Source organism: Malus sylvestris, chromosome 13 (assembly GCF_916048215.2).
Source record: "Malus sylvestris chromosome 13, drMalSylv7.2, whole genome shotgun sequence".
In the NCBI taxonomy this organism is placed as follows: Eukaryota; Viridiplantae; Streptophyta; class Magnoliopsida; order Rosales; family Rosaceae; genus Malus; species Malus sylvestris.
The window spans coordinates 17177767-17199766 of record NC_062272.1 but is presented as its reverse complement, the minus strand read 5'-3'; the positions used below and the strand labels follow the sequence as shown (position 1 = coordinate 17199766).

General features: G+C 38.6%; 1 protein-coding gene and 2 pseudogenes across 1 annotated transcript; 1 reads left to right on the top strand and 2 right to left on the bottom strand.

The window, feature by feature from the left end:
• Positions 1–7929: 7929 nt before the first annotated feature.
• LOC126596920 (uncharacterized) lies at positions 7930–8804 on the bottom strand (annotated as a pseudogene).
• Positions 8805–9583: 779 nt separating this feature from the next.
• On the top strand, positions 9584–12605 carry LOC126596918 (putative calcium-transporting ATPase 13, plasma membrane-type; annotated as a pseudogene).
• Positions 12606–13494: 889 nt separating this feature from the next.
• LOC126596919 (ATP sulfurylase 1, chloroplastic-like) lies at positions 13495–18351 on the bottom strand. Its single transcript, XM_050263620.1, has 5 exons — positions 17571–18351; positions 14625–15030; positions 14229–14489; positions 14062–14148; positions 13495–13931 (listed from the first exon to the last, which is right to left on the bottom strand). The coding sequence occupies exons 1-5, from the start codon at positions 18074–18076 to the stop codon at positions 13794–13796; spliced, it is 1398 nt and encodes a 465-aa protein (XP_050119577.1). The 5' UTR covers positions 18077–18351; the 3' UTR covers positions 13495–13793.
• Between the last annotated feature and the right edge of the window lie 3649 nt (positions 18352–22000).

Below are 22000 nucleotides of genomic sequence, written 5' to 3'. Positions count from 1 at the left end.
AATAGTATCAGGATAAACTTTTTAGTGTAAAAATATGATTTTTCGTTAAATCGAACAGTATCGAAAGTTTTTTTGTTAAAGTTCGCTAATTTCAATAATAGCGTCAAGTTCTAGCAATTTCTCAACAACTTTTAATGAATATTAAAAAAATTAAGATAACACATTTTAAGAGGCACGAGCGTCCGCAATTAAAAAAGGCTTCTTACATGCGCGTGATTGTGCGCGAGGAGGCTAGTGAAAAATGAAAACATATGCAATGTGTGATAGGAAAAGAAAGCCAAAATCAATGTTTGAGAAAAGGTCAAAATAGGCTATGTACTAGAACAGTTCTAAGGACAAAAGTGTAACAAAAACAAGCGAAAGTATGCATGTCAAACATGACACGTGTGATAAGAAAAGGCTTTTCACGTACACATAGATGTTAGTAAAGAGAAATAATGTATGTGGAATTAGAAAATTTAATACCTTACTATGTATCTGGTTCAACCTTTTAACAAAAATATGCAAATACAAATGCATATACATATTTTGTCACATCCCGGCCTGGGTCCACCACATCTCGGGCCCATTCCACCACCGTAACACGATATTGTCCGCTTTGGGCTTACCATTCCCTCACGGTTTTGTTTTTGGGAACTCACGAGCAACTTCCCAGTGGATCACCCATCATGGGAGTGTTCTGGCCTCCTTCTCGCTTAACTTCGGAGTTCCTACGAAACTCGAAACCAGTGAGCTCCCAAAAGGCTTTGTGCTAGGTAGGGATGTGAATATAGATTTAAGGATCACTCCCCTGAGCGACGTGGGATGTCACAATCCACCCCCCTTAGGGGCCCAATGTCCTTGTTGACACACTTCCAGCCAGGGATTGGCTCTGATACCATTTGTCACATCCCAGCCCGGGTCCACCACATCCCGGGCCCGTTCCACCACCATAGCACAATATTGTCCGCTTTGAGCTTACCATTCCCTTGCGGTTTTGTTTTTGGGAACTCACGAGCAACTTCCCAGTGGATCACCCATCCTGGAAGTGCTCTGGCCTCATTATCGCTTAACTTCGGAGTTCCTATGGAACCCGAAGCCAGTGAGTTCCCAAAAGGTCTCATGCTAGATAGGGATGGGAATATACATTTAAGGATCACTCATCTGGGCGATGTGGGATGTCACATATTTGACGAAGAATGTTTTTGTAAGTCATGCATAATGTGTGATTCAAAATAGCATATGTAGGGGCAAGTAACGCCCGTAATAATAAAATTGTCGAATTATGTTTGCCATCTAATTTGTGACGCATGGCAAGATTCTTCAACATTCTACATCTATAATGACATTGTAGGTGCTTGCGATGGCACGGATGCGACTTCCTTCAATTGGTTTCAATGGCAACTCGCACCCGTAATAATAAAAATGCAAAATTGGGCCTGCAATCTAATTCATAACGCATGGCGAGATTCTTCTACATTCTATATTTATAATGACATTGTAGGTGCTTGCGATTTGTGAATGCAACTTCCCTCAGTGTTTTTGGGTGGCAAGTAACGCTTGTCATAATAAAAATGTTGAATTGTGCCTGGCATCTAATTCATGATGCATGGCGAGATTCTGCTACATTCTATATCTATAATGACATTACACGTGCTTGCAATGGGACAAATGCGACTTCCCTCAATTGGTTTGGGTGGCAAGTAGCGCCCATAATAATACAAATGTCGAATTGTGCCAGTCATCTAATTCGTGATGCATGGTGAGATTCTATATCTATAATAACATTGTAGGTGCTTGCGATGGGACGGATACGATTTCCATCAATTGGTTTGGGTGGAAGTAGCACCCGTAATAATACATATGTCGAATTGTGCTTGTCATATAATTTGTGACCCGTGGCGAGATTCTATATCTATAATGACATGTGATGGGACGGATGCGACTTCCTTCAATTGGTTTGGGCGGCATAGCCCTTGCATCTGTGTTAGCTTGTGCATAAAGACTAGTAGAATATAAATTTATTTCTATAATGACACTTACGCTAAAAATAAAATAACAAAAATAAAGCAGTAGTGCCTATTGGAATATAAACTTAATTATCTCTAATTGACACTTACACAAAAAAGAAAATATAAAGTAAAAAGGAAGCCCAACAACTTCCTAAACAAAATTTCCAAGCTTTGATTAGATAAGCTTACCTCGGACGGCTGATGTAAAATTTATATCTAACCATTTGGAGCAAAAAGAAACTTCAGTTGGTTTCAATGGCAGGTAGCGCCCGTAATAATAAAAATGTCGAATTGTGCCTGTCATCTAATTCGTAACGCATGACGAGATTCTTCTACATTGTTTTGTCTACAATGAGGTGCTTGTGATTGGACGAATCCGACTTCCCTCAGTTGGTTTGCGTGGCGAGTAGCCCCCGTAATAAAAAAAAATGCTTAATTGTACCTGCCATCTAACTCGTGACCCTTGGCGAGATACTTCTACATTCTATATTTATAATGACATTGTAGGTGCTTGCGATTGGCGGATGCAACTTCCCTCAGTTGGTTCGGGTGGCAAGTAGCGCCCTCATAATAAAAATGTCGAATTGTGCCTACCATCTAATTCGTGATGCATGGCAAGATTCTTCTACATTTTATATCTATAATGACATTACAGGTGCTTGCAATGGGATAGATGCGACTTCCCTTAGTTGGTTTGGGTGGCAAGTAGCGCCCGTAATAATAAAAATGTCGAATTGTGCCAATCATCTAATTCGTTACACATGGCGAGATTCTATATCTATAACGACATTGTAGGTGCTTGTGATGGGACGGTTGCAACTTCTCTCAGTTGGTTTGGGTGGCTAGTGGCGAAGTCAGGAATTTTCGAGGGGAGGGGCGAAATTTAAAAGCATAATAGATTCCAAAAAAAATGTAGGCAATCAAATTCTTTTAGAGAATAGACAATATTAATGTCGTTAATAATTTATCAATACAAACAACTTACAATTGTTGCCGGCAATGCTTCATGTCCTGAAACGGTCGCATAATAGGCTCATTATCAATAAAAGCATGTCAATATAAAAATCAAACTATCACACAATTGTTGTACATCTATTGCAATATAAACATCTCTCTCAATAAAAGCAAAAACATCTCTCACATAATAAGAACACTAATATCATTTTCCTCACAAAAGTTTTGTATATTTGAATCAAGTTCTCAAAATCATCATTTCTCAAGAATTAAAGAACAAAATATACAATAATTTTAAATACTAGAAATAATAACAAGAATAGAGAAAAAACAATAACAAACATCAATCTTTTGTATTATAATTTTAAATACTAGAAGTAATAACAATGATTGAAAAAGAACAATAACAAACATCAACCTTTTGTATTTCTATAGTCTAAACAAATGAGAGAGATGGAAGAGAATTAAAATGGTGCGCTGGTAGTGCGTTTCTAAAAGAAGACCACATCAATAAAATTAAAACTCAGCAGCGCAGCGCTCCCAAATTTCAGCATGTTCAGAAGATCGGAGGGGCCGAATTCTCGCTTTCATGGCGATTTCCGCTGACCGGAGGGGTGGCTGCCCCTCCTTGCCCCTATGTAGCTTCGCCAGTGTGGGTGGCAAGTAGCACCCGTAATAATACATATGTCGAATTGTGCTTGTCATCTAATTTGTGATGCATGGCGAGATTCTATATCTATAATGACATGCGATGGGATGGATGCGACTTCCCTCGGTTGGTTTGGGCGGCATAGCCCCTTGCATACGTGTTAGCTTGTGCATAAAGACTAGTAGAATATAAATTTATTTCTCTAATGACACTTACGCTAAAAATAAAATAACAAAGATAAAGCACTAGTGGAATATAAATTTATTATCTCTAATTGACACTTACGCTAAGAATAAAAAAATAAAATAAAGTAGTAGTGCCTATTGGAATATAAACTTAATTATCTCTAATTGACACTTACACTAAAAACTAAAAACAAAATATAAAGGAAGCACAACAACTCCCTAAACAAAATTTCCAAGTTTTGATTATATAAGCTTACCTCGGACGGCTAATGTAAAATTTATATTTAACCATTTGGAGCAAAAAGAAACTTCAGTTGGTTTCAGTGACAAGTAGCTCCCGTAATAATAAAAATGTCTAATTATTTCTGTCATCTAATTTGTGACGTATGACGAGATTCTTCTACATTCGATATCTACAATGAGGTGCTTGTGATTGGATGAATGCAACTTCCCTCAGTTGATTTGGGTGGCAAGTAGCCCCGTAATAATAAAAATGCTTAATAGTACCTGCCATCTAATTCGTGATGCATGGCGAGGTTCATCTACATTCTATATTTATAATGACATTGTAATTGCTTATGATTGGCAGATGCAACTTCCCTCAGTTGATTTGAGTGGCAAGTAGCTCCCGTCATAATAAAAATGCCGAATTGTACCTGCCATCTAATTCGTGACGCATGGCGAGATTCTTCTACATTATATATCTATAATGACATTATAGGTGCTTGCAATGGAACAAATGCGACTTCCCTCGGTTGGTTTGGGTGGCAAGTAGCGCCCGTAATGATAAAAATGTCGAATTGTGTCAATCATCAAATTCGTGATGCATGGCGAGATTCTACATCTATAATGATATTGTAGGTGCTTACGATGGGACGAATGCGACTTCCCTCAGTTGGTTTGGGTGGCAAGTAGCGCCCGTAATAATAGATATGTCGAATTGTGCTTGTCATCTAATTTGTGACGCATGGCGAGGTTTTATATCTATAATGACATACGATGAGATGGATGCGACTTACCTCAGTTGGTTTGGGTGGCATAGCCCCTTGCATCTGTGTTAATGTGTGCATAAAGACTAGTAGAATATAAATATATTTCTCTAATGACACTTACACTAAGAATAAAATAACAAAAATAAAGAATATAAAGTTATTATCTCTAATTGACACTTACGTTAAGAATAAAAAAATAAAATAAAGCAATAGAACCTATTGGAATATAAACTTAATTATCAATAATTGACACTTACACTAAAAATAAAAATAAAAAAAATAAAAAGGAAACACAGCAGCTCCCTAAACAAAATTTCCAAGCTTTGATTTGATAAGCCTACCCCAGACGGCTGATATAAAATTTATATTTAACCATTTGGAGTAAAAATAAACTTCACAGTTGGTTTCAGTGATAAGTAGAGCCCGTAATAATAAAAATACCGAATTGTGCTTGCCATCTAATTTGTGAGGCATGACAAGATTCTTCTAGATTCTATATCTATAATGAGGTGCTTGTGATTGGACGAATGTGACTTCCCTAAGTTGGTTTGGTTGGCAAGTAGTCTCCGTAATAATAAAAATGCTTAATTGTACTTGCCATCTAATTTGTAACGCATGGCGAGATTTTTCCACATTCTATATTCATAATGACAATGTAGGTGCTTGCGATTGGCGGATGCAACTTCCCTCAGTTGGTTTGGGTGACAAGTAGCGCTCGTCATAATAAAAATGTCGAATTGTACTTGCCATCTAATTCGTGACACATGACGAGGTCCTTTTACATTCTATATTTGTAATGACATTACAGGTGCTTAAAATGGGATAGATGCGACTTCCCTCAGTTGGTTTGGGTGGCAAGTAGCGCCCATAATAATTAAAATGTCGAATTGTGCCAATCATCTAATTCGTGACGCATGGCGAGATTCGAACACCATATCTTCATCTCTTCGTCTCTTCGTCTTCCTTCTTCTTCTGATAATTTCTGTTTTAGTTTATTTTATATTTTATTTGATGTGCTTGTTTCCTTTCGATATTTTGCAAATGCTATCGAGCAGATGAAAGTCGGATGTTCTACCAAATCGACCAGTCTAAGCCCTGGTTTGGTACTGAGGTAATTCTTAAAAAAGCTGGTATAGAAAAAAGCTGGCAGCTTTTTTGTGTTTGGTAAACATTCAACTTCATCTTTTTTTAATAGTTTTAGGTGAAGAAAGCCAAAAACAGGAAGCTGCAAAACCTAGCTTTGAAAAACCGAATTTTTTTCACATCTGTTTTACATAAAAGTTTACTACACACTATAATACTGCTTTTTTTTCTTTTCAAAAGCACTTTTACAAAAAAGTTTACTAAACACTCTACTGCTTTATTTCACAGCTGCTTATTCTCACAGCACAGCAGAAGCAGTTTTTTTTCAAAGTACAGCAATAACAAACCAGCCTTAAGCTCCATGGAAGAACTAAGGGCCGTACGGATGGTCATGGTACTAGCTATTTCATATTTCCATAACCATAAAACCCACTGATCATTTTATTTCATATTTCCATAACCATAAAACCCACTGATCATTTTCGCCATTGTTCTTGATCTGGGTTGTATTTTTCAAATTTTTGTTCTTTTTTTCTTTTGTTAGGTTTCAATGAAATGGGGTTTTTGATTTTGGTTGTTTGATTTGTATACAAGTGAATGCGAAGGGGGTTTTTTATTTGGTTTCAACCAAATGGTTTTTTTAGTTGGTTTCAATCAAATGAGGGTTTTTATTTGGTTCAATCAATTGGGTTTTTTATTTGGTTTCAATCAAAGGGGTTTTCCGAGCCTTCAGTTTATCCACGCTCATATCACTGAAATGGGGTATCCAAAACTAGACGCCAAGCAGATTATGGCGCTCAACGAGAAGTAAGTGATGTTGCCAAAAATGGCATCAGAGGTGATTTATCAGAGAATTCCACGTTAGGAGGTAGTAGATCGGAGCAACATTTGGAGAGAGATCATGACGTGTGACTGTCTCAATCTCGTGTCTCCCAGGGTTTTACAGGAGGTGTATTAAGTTCAATTTGGTCTGGGTTGTGGGGATCAAAAGTAGATAGGTATTTCTGTATTATAAGTTAGGTGAGAGAGAAGGTCGAAGAAGGTGATGAGTAGGAAATTGGAGAGAGATCGAGAGAGGTTGCAAGTGGGTTGATTGGATGCCTTCTCTCTCTGGGAAGAAGTGGGTTGGCTCCTTGTAATTTTTAATTTTGTTTTGGTTTTAATATTTAATTATTTTTATTTGCTATGTGAGCAAAACATGTGAATTTTATATATATCACGTAATTGTTTAACCGTCAATGAACGAATGTGTGAGATTGCAATAAAATTAAAATATTTTAAAAATAATGTATGAAGTTATAATTGAGATACTGTCAAAAATAGCGCCAACGTTGCCAAGTTCAAGCAATTTCTCATGCAACTTCCAATGGATATTTTTCTGATGAAGAAATCAGGTTTTAATTGGCGGCAACTGCTGCCCTTGTTTTAGAGCAACAGAGAAAGAAAAAAAAGGAGTGTCGCAGCCCCACCTTGAAGAGAAGAAGAAAGTGCTCATCGTAATAGCTTTGAGTTATGTATAGACAGTAAATTATTCATTATATTTTCTTATTTATTTGTTTATTTGATGTGTGAGAGTTATGGAGTGTATTGGGTTGTGAGATTGTCAACACTTTGTAAACTTCAATTTAGTTGATAATGGGTTATTGGATAAGCTCCTACTGCTCCGAGAATGTTTCAGTTTAGAAGAACCTCGTTAAAATCTTGATGTCTTTTATATTTTTTTTTTCTTGCATTCCATTTGATATATTTCATGTGAGTTAGTTTGAGTTGGTTCTAATTGGTTTGGTGTTATCCTAGAACAACACGACTTCCCTTAGTTGGTTTGGAGGGCATAGCCCCTTGCATCTATGTAAGCATGTGCATAAAGGCTATTAGAATAATAAGGGTGAATTACACAAAACTACCTTAACTATGGGTCGAACCATAATTTCGTATCTCATGTTTTAAACATTGCAATATTATACCTCAACTTATGATTTCGACTTATGATTTCATTGTAATGTTAGATCTCCGTTAACTGTTAATTTGATTGTTAAGTGATGACGTGGCATATGTGGAACCCACTCATTTGCCAATTGAAATAAAAAATTAATTAATTATTAATAAACCAAGATTTTTTTGTTTTTGGAAAAAGTAAAAGTTAATTAAAAAAAGAACCCCTCTCCTCTACGACACCGTTTCTCTTTCCCCTGTTTCTTAGTTCTCTTCCTCCTCCATCCCTTCTCCTTCTCTCACCTTCGTTGCAGAGTTTTACAAATCCCTAATTCTCTCTCAATCCATGGAGTCTCTCGACAAACTTCACCACCGCCGACGTCCGAGTTCTCCAGCGACTCAGTGCAAGAGTTCTCCTTCAAATCGCCGGAGTAATCCTTCGATTCGCTCATCATGTTGTCGCGTAGCCAGCGCCAGAAGCTCTATCATTTTCCCATCAGGTCACGGTACCCGACCGCAGAAAGCTCTATCACCGCCGAAGCCAAATAGGAACCGTCGATCACCATCGCAGCCACCTTCAACACGTCTTGGAATCTTCCAAAAGGTCTCCGAATCTGGATATCTGTAAACGACGGAACCTTGGACGCGACGTCGAGAAAGTCGTTGATTAGAAATCGAACGGTGCCGACGAGGTGATCGCTGAAACAGCCCACGGCGTAGATTGGACGGAGACCTTGGAGGTCTTGCTTGGGAGAAATCTGGACGGGACCTTGAAGAGGAACCGATCGTTCCACGTCGGGTTCTCGCCGCCGACCTTCTCGACCCGGTAGTGTATCTTATGGGCGGAGTCAACCCAGACGAGGGCGTAGGTCTGCATGCGGCAGTGTGTGGAGGAGAGAGCCTTGAGGCCCTGTTTATTTCTTCTTCTTTCTTCATCATCTCGTCGGTTCTCAAGAGTAATCGGAGGGACGAGAATCGATCGAGAAAACAGACGGTCTTGATGAGAAAGGTTTTTTAATTAATTTTAATGGTTAAATAAAATTAATTTTTTATTCCAGTTGACAAATGTGTGGGCCCCGCATCTGCCAAGTCATCACTTAACAATTAAATTAACATAAAATTTAACGTAAGTTGAGTTATGATATTGCAATGTTTAAAACATGAGACATGAAATTTTGGTTCGATCAATAATTATGGTAATTTTATATAATTTACTCATAAATTTGTTTCTCTAATGACATTTACGCTAAAAATAAAATAACAAAAAATAAAGCACTAGTGGAATATAAACTTATTATCTCTAATTGACACTTAGGCTGAGAATAAAAAATAAAATAAAGCAGTAGTAGTGCCTATTGGAATATAACTTTTATTTTTGGGTCAATATTGGAATATAAATTAATTATCTATAATTGACACTTACACTAAGCGGATTCAGATTTAAAATTAGGTTGTACATAAGCGGATTCAGATTTTTTTGTAAAAGTGCTTTTGGAAAAAAAAGCAGTCTGATAGTGGATCTTTTCATTAAAGGAGCATTGTAGCTCCGTGTGCTTTGAAAAAAAAGCCAGTTTTCCAAAGTTGCAAGCAGCTTCAGCTTTTTCCTTTGATTTCAGCTTATTCTCACAGCAGCTTCCAAAATAAGCCATTTTTTTTCAGTTTACCAAACACTTAAAACCATCGCTTTTTTTCATGGGTGTTTTTTTTTTAAGCACCTCACTCCCAAACCACCCCTATATATAACACTCTCAATAGTTGATTCTGTCACAACCAATCATACTTTGCCCTTAGCTTCCAATGGAACTTTGTCACCTCAACAATGACTTCAAAATTGATAACAAATGCCTCACTCAACTCATCAAGGAGAAAAACCTACACCTTCTTCAAGAGCTCGAAGGCATCGATGGCGTTGTATCGGCTCTTCAAACCGACACTGAGCGTGGCATCGATGATGATGGTGACAATATTGCTCGCCGGCTGGAAGTGTTTGGTTCAAACACTTACAAGAAGCCACCTTCAAAAAGCCTCTTCCATTTTTTATGGCAAGCTTCTAAGGATCTTACCATTGTCATCCTCTTAGGTTGCGCCGCGCTCTCACTTGGATTCGGCATAAAGCAGCATGGACTAAAAAATGGATGGTATGACGGGGGAAGCATCTCTGTCGCGGTTTTTCTTATCGTGGCTATATCCGCCTTTAGTGACTACAGGCAGAGCAAGCAGTTCCGGAAGTTGTCCAAAGCAAGTGAGGACATTCCAATTGATATTGTGAGAGGCGGGAGGCGGTGACAGATTTCAAACTTTGATATTGTTGTTGGAGATGTTGTGTTCTTGAAGATTGGAGATCAAGTTCCTGCTGATGGATTGTTCTTGCGCGGACATTCTTTGCGCGTGGACGAATCAAGCATGACGGGGGAGAGTGAGCATGTGGAAGTTAATGGCGGCCAGAATCCGTTCTTGTTTTCAGGAACCAAGGCGGTCGATGGACATGGTGAATTTCTTGTGGCTTCAGTCGGCATGAACTCGACGTGGGGCGAAATGATGAGCTTGATCAGCCGTGACACCAGTGATCAGCAGACGCCATTACAAGCGCGGCTAAGTAAACTAACCCCGCTGATGGCAAAGATTGGCTTGGGTGTTGCATTCATAGTTTTCGTGGTCTTGCTAGCGCGTTACTTCACAGGCAACACGAAGAACAAGAGTGAATTTGGTAAGTTTGAGGGCAGCAAGACGAAGATTGGAGATACGATGAATGCTGTGGTGGACATGGTCGCAGTTGCGGTTATTGTTGTTGTGATTGCAATTCCTGAAGGCTTCCCGTTGGCTGTCACTCTGACTCTCGCTTATTCGATGAAGAAGATGATGGCGGACCAAGCATTGGTAAGGAGGCTCTCTGCTTGCGAAACTATGGGACGTGCCACCGTGATTTGTACAGACAAGACGGGCACATTGACACTCAACGAGATGAAGGTTACAAAGTTTTGGCTTGGACAGGAATCTGTGGAAGATGATGTTGGTTATTCATCAATTTCTCATTATCTTCTCGATTTAATTCGAGAAGGAGTAGCGTTTAACACAACTGGTAGTGTTTATAGGCCTAGTTCAGGATCGGGATTTGAGTTTTCGGGCAGTCCTACTGAAAAAGCCATTCTTTCATGGGCTACTCTGGAGCTGCAGATGGACATGGAGGAATTGAAGAAGCAATGTGTCATTCAACATGTTGAAGTCTTCAATTCCCATAAGAAACGAAGTGGGGTTTTGATGAGAAGGAAGGCGAACAATACTACCCATGTGCATTGGAAAGTAGCTGCAGAAATGATACTAGAAATATGCTCGAGTTACTACGATGCGTCTGGTGTCATGAAAAATCTGAATGATGATGAAAGGTTGAAGTTTGAGGAGATTATTCAAGGCATGGCAGCAAGCAGTCTCCGATGCATTGCTTTTGCACACAAACAAGTTCAGGATAAGCACATTAATGACGAAAAGAAGTATGAAAAGCTTGAAGAAAGTAGCTCGATCCTCTTAGACGAAAAGCTCGAAGAAAGTAGCTTGATCCTCTTAGGATTGGTAGGTCTAAAGGATCCATGTCGGCCAGGAGTGAGGGAAGAAGTAGAAGCTTGCCAGTTAGCTGGGGTGCAGGTGAAAATGATCACTGGTGACAATGTTTTCACCGCTAAAGCAATAGCTAGCGAGTGCGGGATACTGCGGCCTGACCAGGAAGCCAAGGAAGTAGTGGTAGAAGGCGTAGAATTTCGCAACTACACGTCGGAGCAAAGAATGCAGAAAGTTGATGGAATTCACGTGATGGCAAGGTCTTCGCCATTTGATAAGCTTCTGATGGTGCAGTGCTTGAAACAGAAAGGCAATGTAGTAGCTGTGACAGGTGATGGCACGAATGATGCACCCGCACTGAAAGAAGCGGACATAGGACTCTCGATGGGGATTCAGGGAACGGAAGTGGCCAAGGAGAGCTCAGATATTGTCATTTTAGATGACAATTTTGCAACTTTGGTGACTGTTTTAAGATGGGGAAGAGGAGTTTATGCCAACATCCAAAAGTTCGTTCAATTCCAGCTGACAATAAATGTTGCAACTTTGTGGTCAACTTTGTGACAGCTGCCTCGGCTGGCGAAGTACCTTTAACAGCGGTCCAGTTGCTGTGGGTGAATTTGATTATGGACACAATGGCTGCTCTGGCTCTCGCCACCGATAAGCCAACCAAAGAGCTCATGGAAAAACCACCCGTGGGTCAGACGGATCCTGTGATCACCAACATCATGTGGAGGAACCTTCTAACCCAAGCTTTGTTCCAGATAGTTGTGCTCTTGATCTTGCAGTTCAAGGGCAGATCAATATTTGGTGTTAGTGAGAAGGTAAACAACACATTGATCTTCAATATATTTGTGCTTTGCCAAGTGTTTAATGAGTTTAATTCAAGAGATATGGAAAGGATCAATGTCTTCAAAGGGAGTCAGCGTAACAGGCTGTTTTGGGGCATCGTCGTCGTAACAATTGCATTTCAGGTGGTTATGGTGGAACTTCTGAACAAGTTTGCAAATACAGAGCGGTTAAGTTGGGGACAATGGGGTGCATGCTTTGGCATTGCAGCCATATCTTGGCCAATTTGTTGGGTTTTCAAGTTCATACCAGTTCCTGCTAAGCCAATATTCGGCTATGGAAGAGGGATAGCAAACGTGAGTTAGAGCAGCTGGCCGAGGCAAAGTCCCCGTAGCATTGCACCCAAGTTCAAACCAGCCCCCACCCCGAAATTCGAGTAATATAGAATTCAGTGTGTAATATTATGGAGCAGTCAAATAAAATTCAGTGTGTAATATTTTGGATGGGTGGCGCGGGATTGTTGTGGCATAGTCAGAGGCGGAAGAGCTGCGCTGATGGTATGTGTGTAGAATGAATGCTAGTTCTTGTTGTGCTTTGGCCTGTTATCTCACCAACTTATAAACCCACAGTTGAACAATTTAAAATACAAGAAATAAAGACACCAAGAGAATTACGAGGTTCGGCAAAAACCTGCCTACGTCCCCGGAGAGATATTGCTCTTCACTATGAGAATAACTAATACAAAATATACATGAGTTAAATTGACATAACCCAAACCCCAATCTCTTGTACACTCACAGAATTTTTCCAAGAGCCTCACTCTCCCCAAGAGTTTCTCACTCTCACTCTATTTTCTTTTCCCTCTGTGTTTTCCGGATGCACTCCTCTTTTCTTCACACTCGGAAAGCATTCCTTTTATATCCAATGCAAGCAATTCCTTGCATTTAAATAAAGGCCATCATTTTCATCCCCCAGCTATTAAGGCTTCCATGATGATTATGTCTCCAAAGTAAAAAGCAAACCTTGCTTTTCCTTTATCATTCCACACGCCACCTTCATGTGAAGAATGCAAATGGAAAACATAAAGAAGACCTTTTTCATGCATAGAAAGCATACATATTTACGTGCAAACAAACACAAAGACAACACTTTGCTACAACCATTTCCCTGTAGCACATAAAGCTAAACTATCAAAATTGTTGCCAACTCAAACTATGAGCCAATCACAACAGTTCTCACATCTAAAAATGTTCAGAACTCAATCTGTAATCCAAGAAATTTAGATTTGATCATGCTTTTCTTTTGGATTCAACACCTTAAATCATAGCCAGTGCATACAATAGAGGAAAGTTTTGACAAAATTAAAGGCATAGCAAAATCTATGTTCTATAGAAGAAAACCACAGTATGATACAATGCACCGCGGCCATGCACAAATGCAGCGATGCAAGATGCAATTTCGGGGCGTTAATTACAGTCGAGGCGAACATCGTTTCTCTGCACCAATGCCTCACATGGTTTTATTAGAAACTGGTGAGAGAATCTTAGGAAAATCTTGATCACACAAAGGAGACTAATTAGCGATCAAGTAATCTTGATTGCACAGAAGAGACTAAATTAGCTACCTCCCAAACAAATAGTGCAAGTACAATATGATGCATCAGCTCCATCTAAGCTGGAACTGCTTCTGGGACTTTGTCGTTGTCCGCAGGAACCAAACTATCATAGTAGTCGACAAGCACCTTCCAGCCATTAGGGCACATGAATCCTTCGGGAGGGTTCTCTTTGTTCCTTGCAAGCGTTCGCATCTGTCATAGTAATTTGCAGCTTGTTTGAGATAAAACAAAAACGCAACGTGTTTTTCTTTAAATACTACTTTGAATGGTTGGCTATAACAGTAAGGAAACTTGTTTGATATAACATTAAAAGGACATGTACCTTTGTGCCGGATATGAAAAGGAAGTCCTGAGGCCTTGAGGGATCAAAAAATGCCATTTTACCTTGAGTTTTATCATAAGCAGCAACCTGCAAGGGAATAACTTAACGATGACGAAAGATATCATAGAAGAAGGACAAGAAGTATCACAGCCAAATAATTTATATACCTTGAAGGGAAGGATGTTAAGTCTCTCCAGTCCAGGTGCCATACTCAATACTTTCTTGCCATGATCGGCATCATACAGATCTCTCTTCTCTGTTGGATGATCCATCCCTGCAGGGTCCCGACCAACAATGTAAAAGTTAGCACCTGCATTAATCCTAGCCTTTGCGTGCCACTGCACCTCAGTTGGGCCAGCATAGTGCATGGGAGAGGGGAATATGGAAACCACAGTCGTCTCAGGATCAAGAACACCATCCTCAAGAACCTGAGGGAACATTAGATGATATCAAACAGAATCAGTTTTTGGCCAAGGACAGGCAGTTCTACACAACATGTATCGGTTCCAGCATCAGTGCACGCAATTTAGTTTGGGCTTTCAACAAGCAAAAAGTTTCTATACCTTCTCATGTTGTTTCATTCGCCAACTAAGTGGAACATCATCTGCCTTTGTATAGCCTCCCAATGGATGAAGCAAGAGAATGGGGTTCTTGTATCCCATCTCAAGAAGCCGACGACGGGTATCGGTCATCAGCAAAGCATGTCCATTGTGAACAGGATTTCGCAGCTGAAACGCAAATACAGCATCAGCATTGCGCTTTGTAAATTCATCACGGAGTTGTGCAGGAGACAATCGGAAGCGATCAAGGCCATCGTTGTACTTTATAGGTTCTAGAACCTCCAGGTCACCTCCAATCAGCCAGTTTCCAGCATTGGTTATGGCTTGATCAACATAAGGCAAACCAGGGGCAGTTGTTCCCCAAGTGCGGGCAATACGTTCTTCTTTATGGTGCTTAAAGATCTCAATACTGATATGACCAAATAAATAAAATAGCGAGGTATTAGAAACCATGGTAAGTCATGGGATAAGATGTACAATTTTCATACAGTAACTACAATTTGAATCCAAAAGGAGCAGAACATGTTCGCATACTCAGGTTTTATCGTCAGACACATAAACGAGAAAGTAGAGTACTACACCTCCCAACTTCCCCCCTACCACCACAGCATTATCACACTGTGTTCCACGACATGGTATGCATCACATGATGACATAGATATACATATACAACCAGTAATAGGCCAGAAAAATACGACATGCAAACCACATCATTGCAAGGAAATCGCAACAATGTTGTAGAACCCAATGGTATAATGCCACGATGGTGGGGATAAAAGTTGCAATGAAAACTTAGGTAACGTGTTAACAGATATTTTAAGGAAGGAGGAGTATAAATATAGAACGGCCATAAGACCAAACAGGGAAAACAATAACAAATGAGACCGAGTAAACACCACAAAAATACCATGTCAGGATTTTCCTAAACTTCATCGGATGTTACGACAAACTAACGAAACACATCTCCCTAGCCAATTCTAGGTCCCAATAAATAAATAAAATATACATATATAAGGTACGAAGAGACAACAAATTTAATTCAAATGCTTAAAGTATAACACGATCAAATGCACTGCATCAGTAAATATATGATGATCTAATATTTACTGAAGTGTGTACGATTAAGAAACAACCATCATTTGAGCAATAAAAGATTAAAGCAAAGCTTTCAATTTCAATTATTCCCCAATTGTTCTTTAGACATATGTCGAGCTTGAATGACAAGAGAAAAGATTTCATAATATTCCTACCGCTCAATCAAGTGTAACTCAAAATGTTCAAAAATGCACGGTCGCTAGCTATTAGGTTTAATATCAAAAGTGGGAGAATAAGTTACTATGTCGTTAGGGCTCACTCAAAAGAATCCAACTTCTAACATCCACAAATCGTCTTTCTCATCACGTGAGATGCGATAGGAGACCACATAGACCATTTGGATGAGAGATTTTTTAGTGTATTGAGAACACAATTAGATACACTAAGTGTAATAATACAATTATTTAGATTTTTAAACAAAATTTAAACCAATTAATAAAGTTTTTATTGCCATTTGGATAAAGTTTTTATTGGTTTTTTGTGCGGTGGGTTGGAGCGTGGGCGTGGTGATGGGGGTAGGGGTGGGTTCGGTTCAAATCGGTTCGGTTCATTTTTTTTCGGTTTTTTTTTTGTTCGGTTTTTTTTCTGTTCGATTTCGGTTTTTTGTTTTGTTTCAAAAAATGAAAAACATTGAAATTTAAAATTTTAACATCTCCAACACAATCATAACATAATCATTCTAACTAGAATAAAAGACAATGAAAATAAACATTTAAAGTTGAACTAAAATCATCAATCAAGTCTTCCAAAGTCCAAACTAACAACCTCACAACACAAAAATCGTACAAATGACTTAGAAAAGTTAAATTGTATGATGTTGTTCAAAGATCAGGGTTGTTTGCTTTTAATTGCTTGTTGACAACTTGATTAGTAAAAGTAATGCTGGATTTATTTAGTGTGTGTTGGATTTTTTATTTTTTTTTTTGGAAAAACAATAATGCTGGATTTATTTAGTGTTGGATTTTTTTCCATCACAAATTACGCAAGCAATCTACCTGAAATAAATGTTTATGGATTCTGTTACATGTTATATGAGAGTAGATTTGGAAAAGAAAACTGGGGCAGAAGTAGACAGTGCTATAGAGATGGATGTAGGTACTTCAGGAGAAGGTTTGGTTCCGGAACCTTACATGGGGAGAAATAATAGGTTACGGTTTAGAGTTTTTATAGGCATTTTTTAAATATTTTGATCTTAAAGTTTGGAAACACATTAGGTTTAGCACATTTTAATTTACAAATTGGGTTTAGAAAATAATACCCAAAACAAATAATTAAATAAAAAAATTAATTTAATTAATTTGATTCGGTTCGATTTGGTTCGGTTTTCGGTTTTTTGAACCCACCCCTAATGTGGGGTGGGTTAGTGAGGGGGGGGGTTGGGAGAGCGTTACATAAATCTAACATGGGTATTTTGTATGTTTGTAGTGGCCGACAAAAATTCATATTTACCATCAAAACATGTTTTTTTTTATAAATTCTTTTTAACAAATAATATTAAGAGGATGTGATTTTCGCCTTACAATGAATTTAGTAACAATGTAATTCTAACTTGATTTTGACGAGAATCGATCTTAAGATTTTTTCTTATGATTTAATGATCTTAAGTTAAATTCTCGATAAATACAAATTTAAGCTACATTATTAATAACTCAGTACAAGACTTAACTTATCCCGTATTCATTAAAAAAAAACAATATGGTAGCTGTTATTCGTCCTTCAAAAGTTTCAAAAATTTCATTACACTCCTCCTGTGTATTTTCAGTACAAAATAAAACTTTTAAAGTGTCATTAACAATTCCTTATAAAATATAAGAAAACGCAAAGCTGTGAAAAGAAAATAGAAGAGCATCTTACTCCTTCAAAATAGCGATCAGATTATCATCCGAGTTGACGAGCGCGACCCGGGTCGACTGGCCGATACGGCGTTTCTGCGCGTCGTCGATGGCGAGGACTATCGGCACCGACATATTCACGACCGACCCGTCATCGAGTCGGAGCGAATTGAAATGAAGAGTTTGGAGGAACTCGGATTCTCTCATGAATCCGCGGAGAGGGCTCGACCAGCCTTCGCTGATCACGTGAACCCATTGGAGGTCGATCCTTGAAAGCTTGATCCTCGGCAGCGCCGCCGCCTTTTTCTTCGTCTCGCCTTTCTTCGACTCCTCGACGAAGAGCTCCGCCAGCTTCCCGCCGTCCGGCTCGATCAAGCCGTTTGAAATTCGGAGCCTTTGGCGGTTCCTGGGCTTGGACCCGAGATGGGTTGAGAGCTTGAGGACGGGGGCGAAATGGGCAGATGACGGCTTGGGGAAAGAGTGAGAGTGGTAGGGGGTGTTGACGAAAAGGGTGGCCATGGACGCCATTGAAGGAGGTGACCAAGGTCCAAAGGCCTCTGTTTTTAATTTCTGGCTCTCTGGGTGCTTCAAAGGAGCAGATTTTGGTTAGGAGTTTATAATTAAGTTGATAATAATGGAGAATTATTTGGTGGGATTAAAAAATGAAAGAATCAAAAGTGTAATTTGACAGGTAGGGACCAAGAGGAAGCAGGATATCAAATTCAGGTTGGTGCGATTTGAGTGGGAAAGCATGATTTGGGGCTTAATTTTATAGGGAGTGTAGGTACAAAATCTTGGTGTTCAGCGGGGAGTAGGATTTTCTCCTTTTTTTTATTTAAATTGTTACGGTTAAATTGTGTTAATAGTTTATATTAAATTTTTTATAAAATAAAATAAAAAATATAAGAGAAGGAAATAAAAGAATATAAAAAGAAAAGGAGAGAGAATCCTAATCCGTTTAGTAATTGATGAACCTGGACCCCTTTTTGCATTTGGGGGTATTTTGTTGATTCCATTTTAATTTTTCCGTCGTTATTGCTTTTGCAGTTTTGGACTCGTATGGAAACTGCCGGTGGGGTGAGGTGCTTTAATAATAGTAACAAGTGGAGCGTACATTGCTCCAAGAGAGGCAACTATTAAATAATATTTTTATTACTAATTTTTGTTATTAAAGGAATTAAATAATATGACCGTATATGACAATCCTCATTTGAGCAAGAAAAGAGTCAAATTACTCAATCTCTATTAGGGATGGCAACTTGATCCGTCAAATTTGTTCCCTGTAGGTAATTAATACGAATGGTTCTGTTTTGAGGATTAAATTTCGGGTATTTTATGATTATGGGTAACCGTCGGATAAATTTTTCGATTTTAGATTTGGTTATGGTTATTGGGATATCCTTCTCGAACTCATACCCGAAATTGAACTGTTTTGAATTAATAAAAAAATATCAATATTTATTATATAGAGAAGAGAGTTATCAATAATCATTAATAATATAAATTATATTCTTATCAATTATTAATAGTATTAATCTCGTTTTTAACAATATTTATCACATGCATTGTTTGTATCAATTGTATTAATAACACTATTTAGTATTTAATCTTATTTAATATATGTTGTATGTGCATTGTATCAGTAATTTATTTAATTTTTTATTTAAAATTTGCTATTTAATTAATAATAAAAAATATTATAATGGGAAAAACTGTTGCCCGATAGAAAATCTATTGCCCAATGGGTTCGGTTATGGGGAAAACCTGTTCGGGGATTCTACGGTTTCGGGTTCGAGGAAAATAAACGGGTTCAGGTATGGGGATGGCACATCCGAACCTGATCCACCCCATTGTCATCCCTAATCTCCATAGGATAATCAATCTTAATTGTAGGGTACTGCTACATATCCATTTTACTCTTTGCACACTCATTTAATTTTTTATTGTCGGATCAAATAAATTAAATAAATTTATTAATAAAAATTTAATAAGAGTATGTGAAAGAAAAAATAAATGTTATTATGAGATGACAGATAGTTTATAGAGAGTCCCACTTTAAAATAATCTCATTATAATTTCTCTTTTTCCTAACAAAAACTCAATGACTAGGCTCTAACTACGAAAATTTATTAATTAATTTGATTTCACCCAATCTGTATTTTCGGATGCCTAAAATGCCTCTAATGACATTTTGACATTGGGTGTGTAACTTGAGAAATGTTAAAGAAATTCTCTTAAAATAGGACTCTTCACTACTTCATAATTTCTCTCGTATCTTTTATCTTCATTTATTATACAACTTATTTCAGGATCATTTTCCTTGGGATTTTAGGGATCATGTGATCATGATCGTTTATTGTACATTGTGCGGCCAGAAATCATTTCAACATTTAAAATTTTAAATTAAATATAAATAGTACTTAACAAAAACTGACCTCACAATATACAATAAACAGATAAAATCATGGGATCCTTAGGATCCCTAGAAAAAGGATCCAGCGATGATCCTTTTCCTTAAATGTATGCATAGTACCTAGCTTATGCGGTTTGAATAAATATACAGTCAATGTCAAGATTCAAAGGCATATTAATGATATGATATTAGGGTTTTGTTGTCTACCTATTTTATTCAATTTTTAATTTCTTACTGACACACCCCGTCTCGAAGGAGGGCATGCTGGCCGTCACATGAGAGTGACGTAACCATTTACACAGTTCAGAAGCTTTAAAGATACAATTACTAAGATGTAACACCCGAGGGTGAGTCCTACTTTTGTGAATTCTGTCAGAACACCGTTGGATTCCTCGAGGCCACCAAAGCTCTGTTATCTTGAACCTGGAGGGACGCAAAACAAAGTTGAGTGGGTTAGTAAAACAAAGTTTTTCAAAAAATCATCACATTGCCAAAACACTAACCCCTCGCTGTAAGACCCGTACACTTTCCCAGAAATATGTAATACTGTTTGGACCCGATTTTACATCATCGGCCCGTGCAATCAAGGCCGTTAAGTGGGCATAGCTCCCAACCGTCAGATGGAAAGGTAAAAAGATCATTTTGTTATTATTTAAGGATAATGTTATGATCTTTATCATAACTATCTTTTAATAATAATTTATTATGAAAGATGAGATATGTATCTCCAAGCTGGGAATATGGTGGCACAATTCGAGTTGATCTGGATGTTTGGCGTATGAATCCAAGTTGATCCGCGTATAAATGTGTGGGTGGGATCAATTTGGTTGCTTAGTCTGCTGCAAAGTGATTATTATGTATTTAAAATATGGATAAACATTTTGGTATATGCGTCAGAGATTAACATGCGAAGGTGGTGGTTTAAATGGGCTAAAAGTCCACGGTGGTAGTATGGCTTATGCTGAAGGATATGCTTTAGTTTGTCTTAGAGATCTTCGGCTAAAGGATAGTGCAGCGCACAGTTCGGATGCAATTCCACAAGGTATAATTCAAATAGGACTCTTCATGAGTATCAAGCTGCGCCAAGCGGTGGGGTTTAACCTTCACTATAAATACATGAGGTTGTGCAGCATAAAAAGGACCCCCACAAAATCAATACAAAATTGCCCTGCGCAAACTCTCACAACTTGTGATTTTTCTTTTTCCTTTTTCCTTTTTCGCTGACACATCTTTCGTTGGCATCAACAGCACTGTGGAAGCAACCGGTGATATCTTAAGTCGGCATAGATAGCTCTGTCACCGTAGAGTCAGTCGGTCTCGCAGTATCTTCCGTTGGCATCAACAGCACTGCGGCGAGAACGATTGATTACCTATCCAAGTCTCGGTCGAGAAGGGTTTCTAAATCCTTATTGGTCGAGGTCATCTCATCAGCCTTCTCGGCGAAGTGAGGTGTTACAGTTATTACATTCGGCACATTGAAAGCCGAATTTGATATTGAACTTCGTAAGAATAGTAACCTTGTCTTCAGGTTCGAGAGCCCAAGAGGCCGAGACGTGTTCCTTTCTCGGCCGCAATCGCAAGACGCAGAAGTCAGTAGCGCGACCCAACGCAACATCAACAAATTTACTCCTCGGCCGAGCTCGGCCGACGAGTTGGCACGCCTCGCATTCACCGAAGGACGTAGTTAGCTCATTAACTACTCGGCTTGCGCGCCACGTAGGCTTTGTAGTTTCTAGGGTCAACAAATACGTATACTTATCTCAAAACCAAGCTTAGAAGTAGTGGTATGTGAATTATATGCCATGCCAAAATATCCCAACAAAACATATAAATAGCTCATGAAAAATAATATGTCAACCGGATCCACCTATAGTGGCCTGTACGACTGAACTATAGCTCATAATCACTCTCATCAATCAATCTAGTCGGAGTCATTGCAATTGACATGTACGGCACTACACTGCACACGAGTCGGAACCCCTGGAAAGGTCTGTACGACTAGATGAATATAGTTATGCTCACACTATCCTCCCCTGATA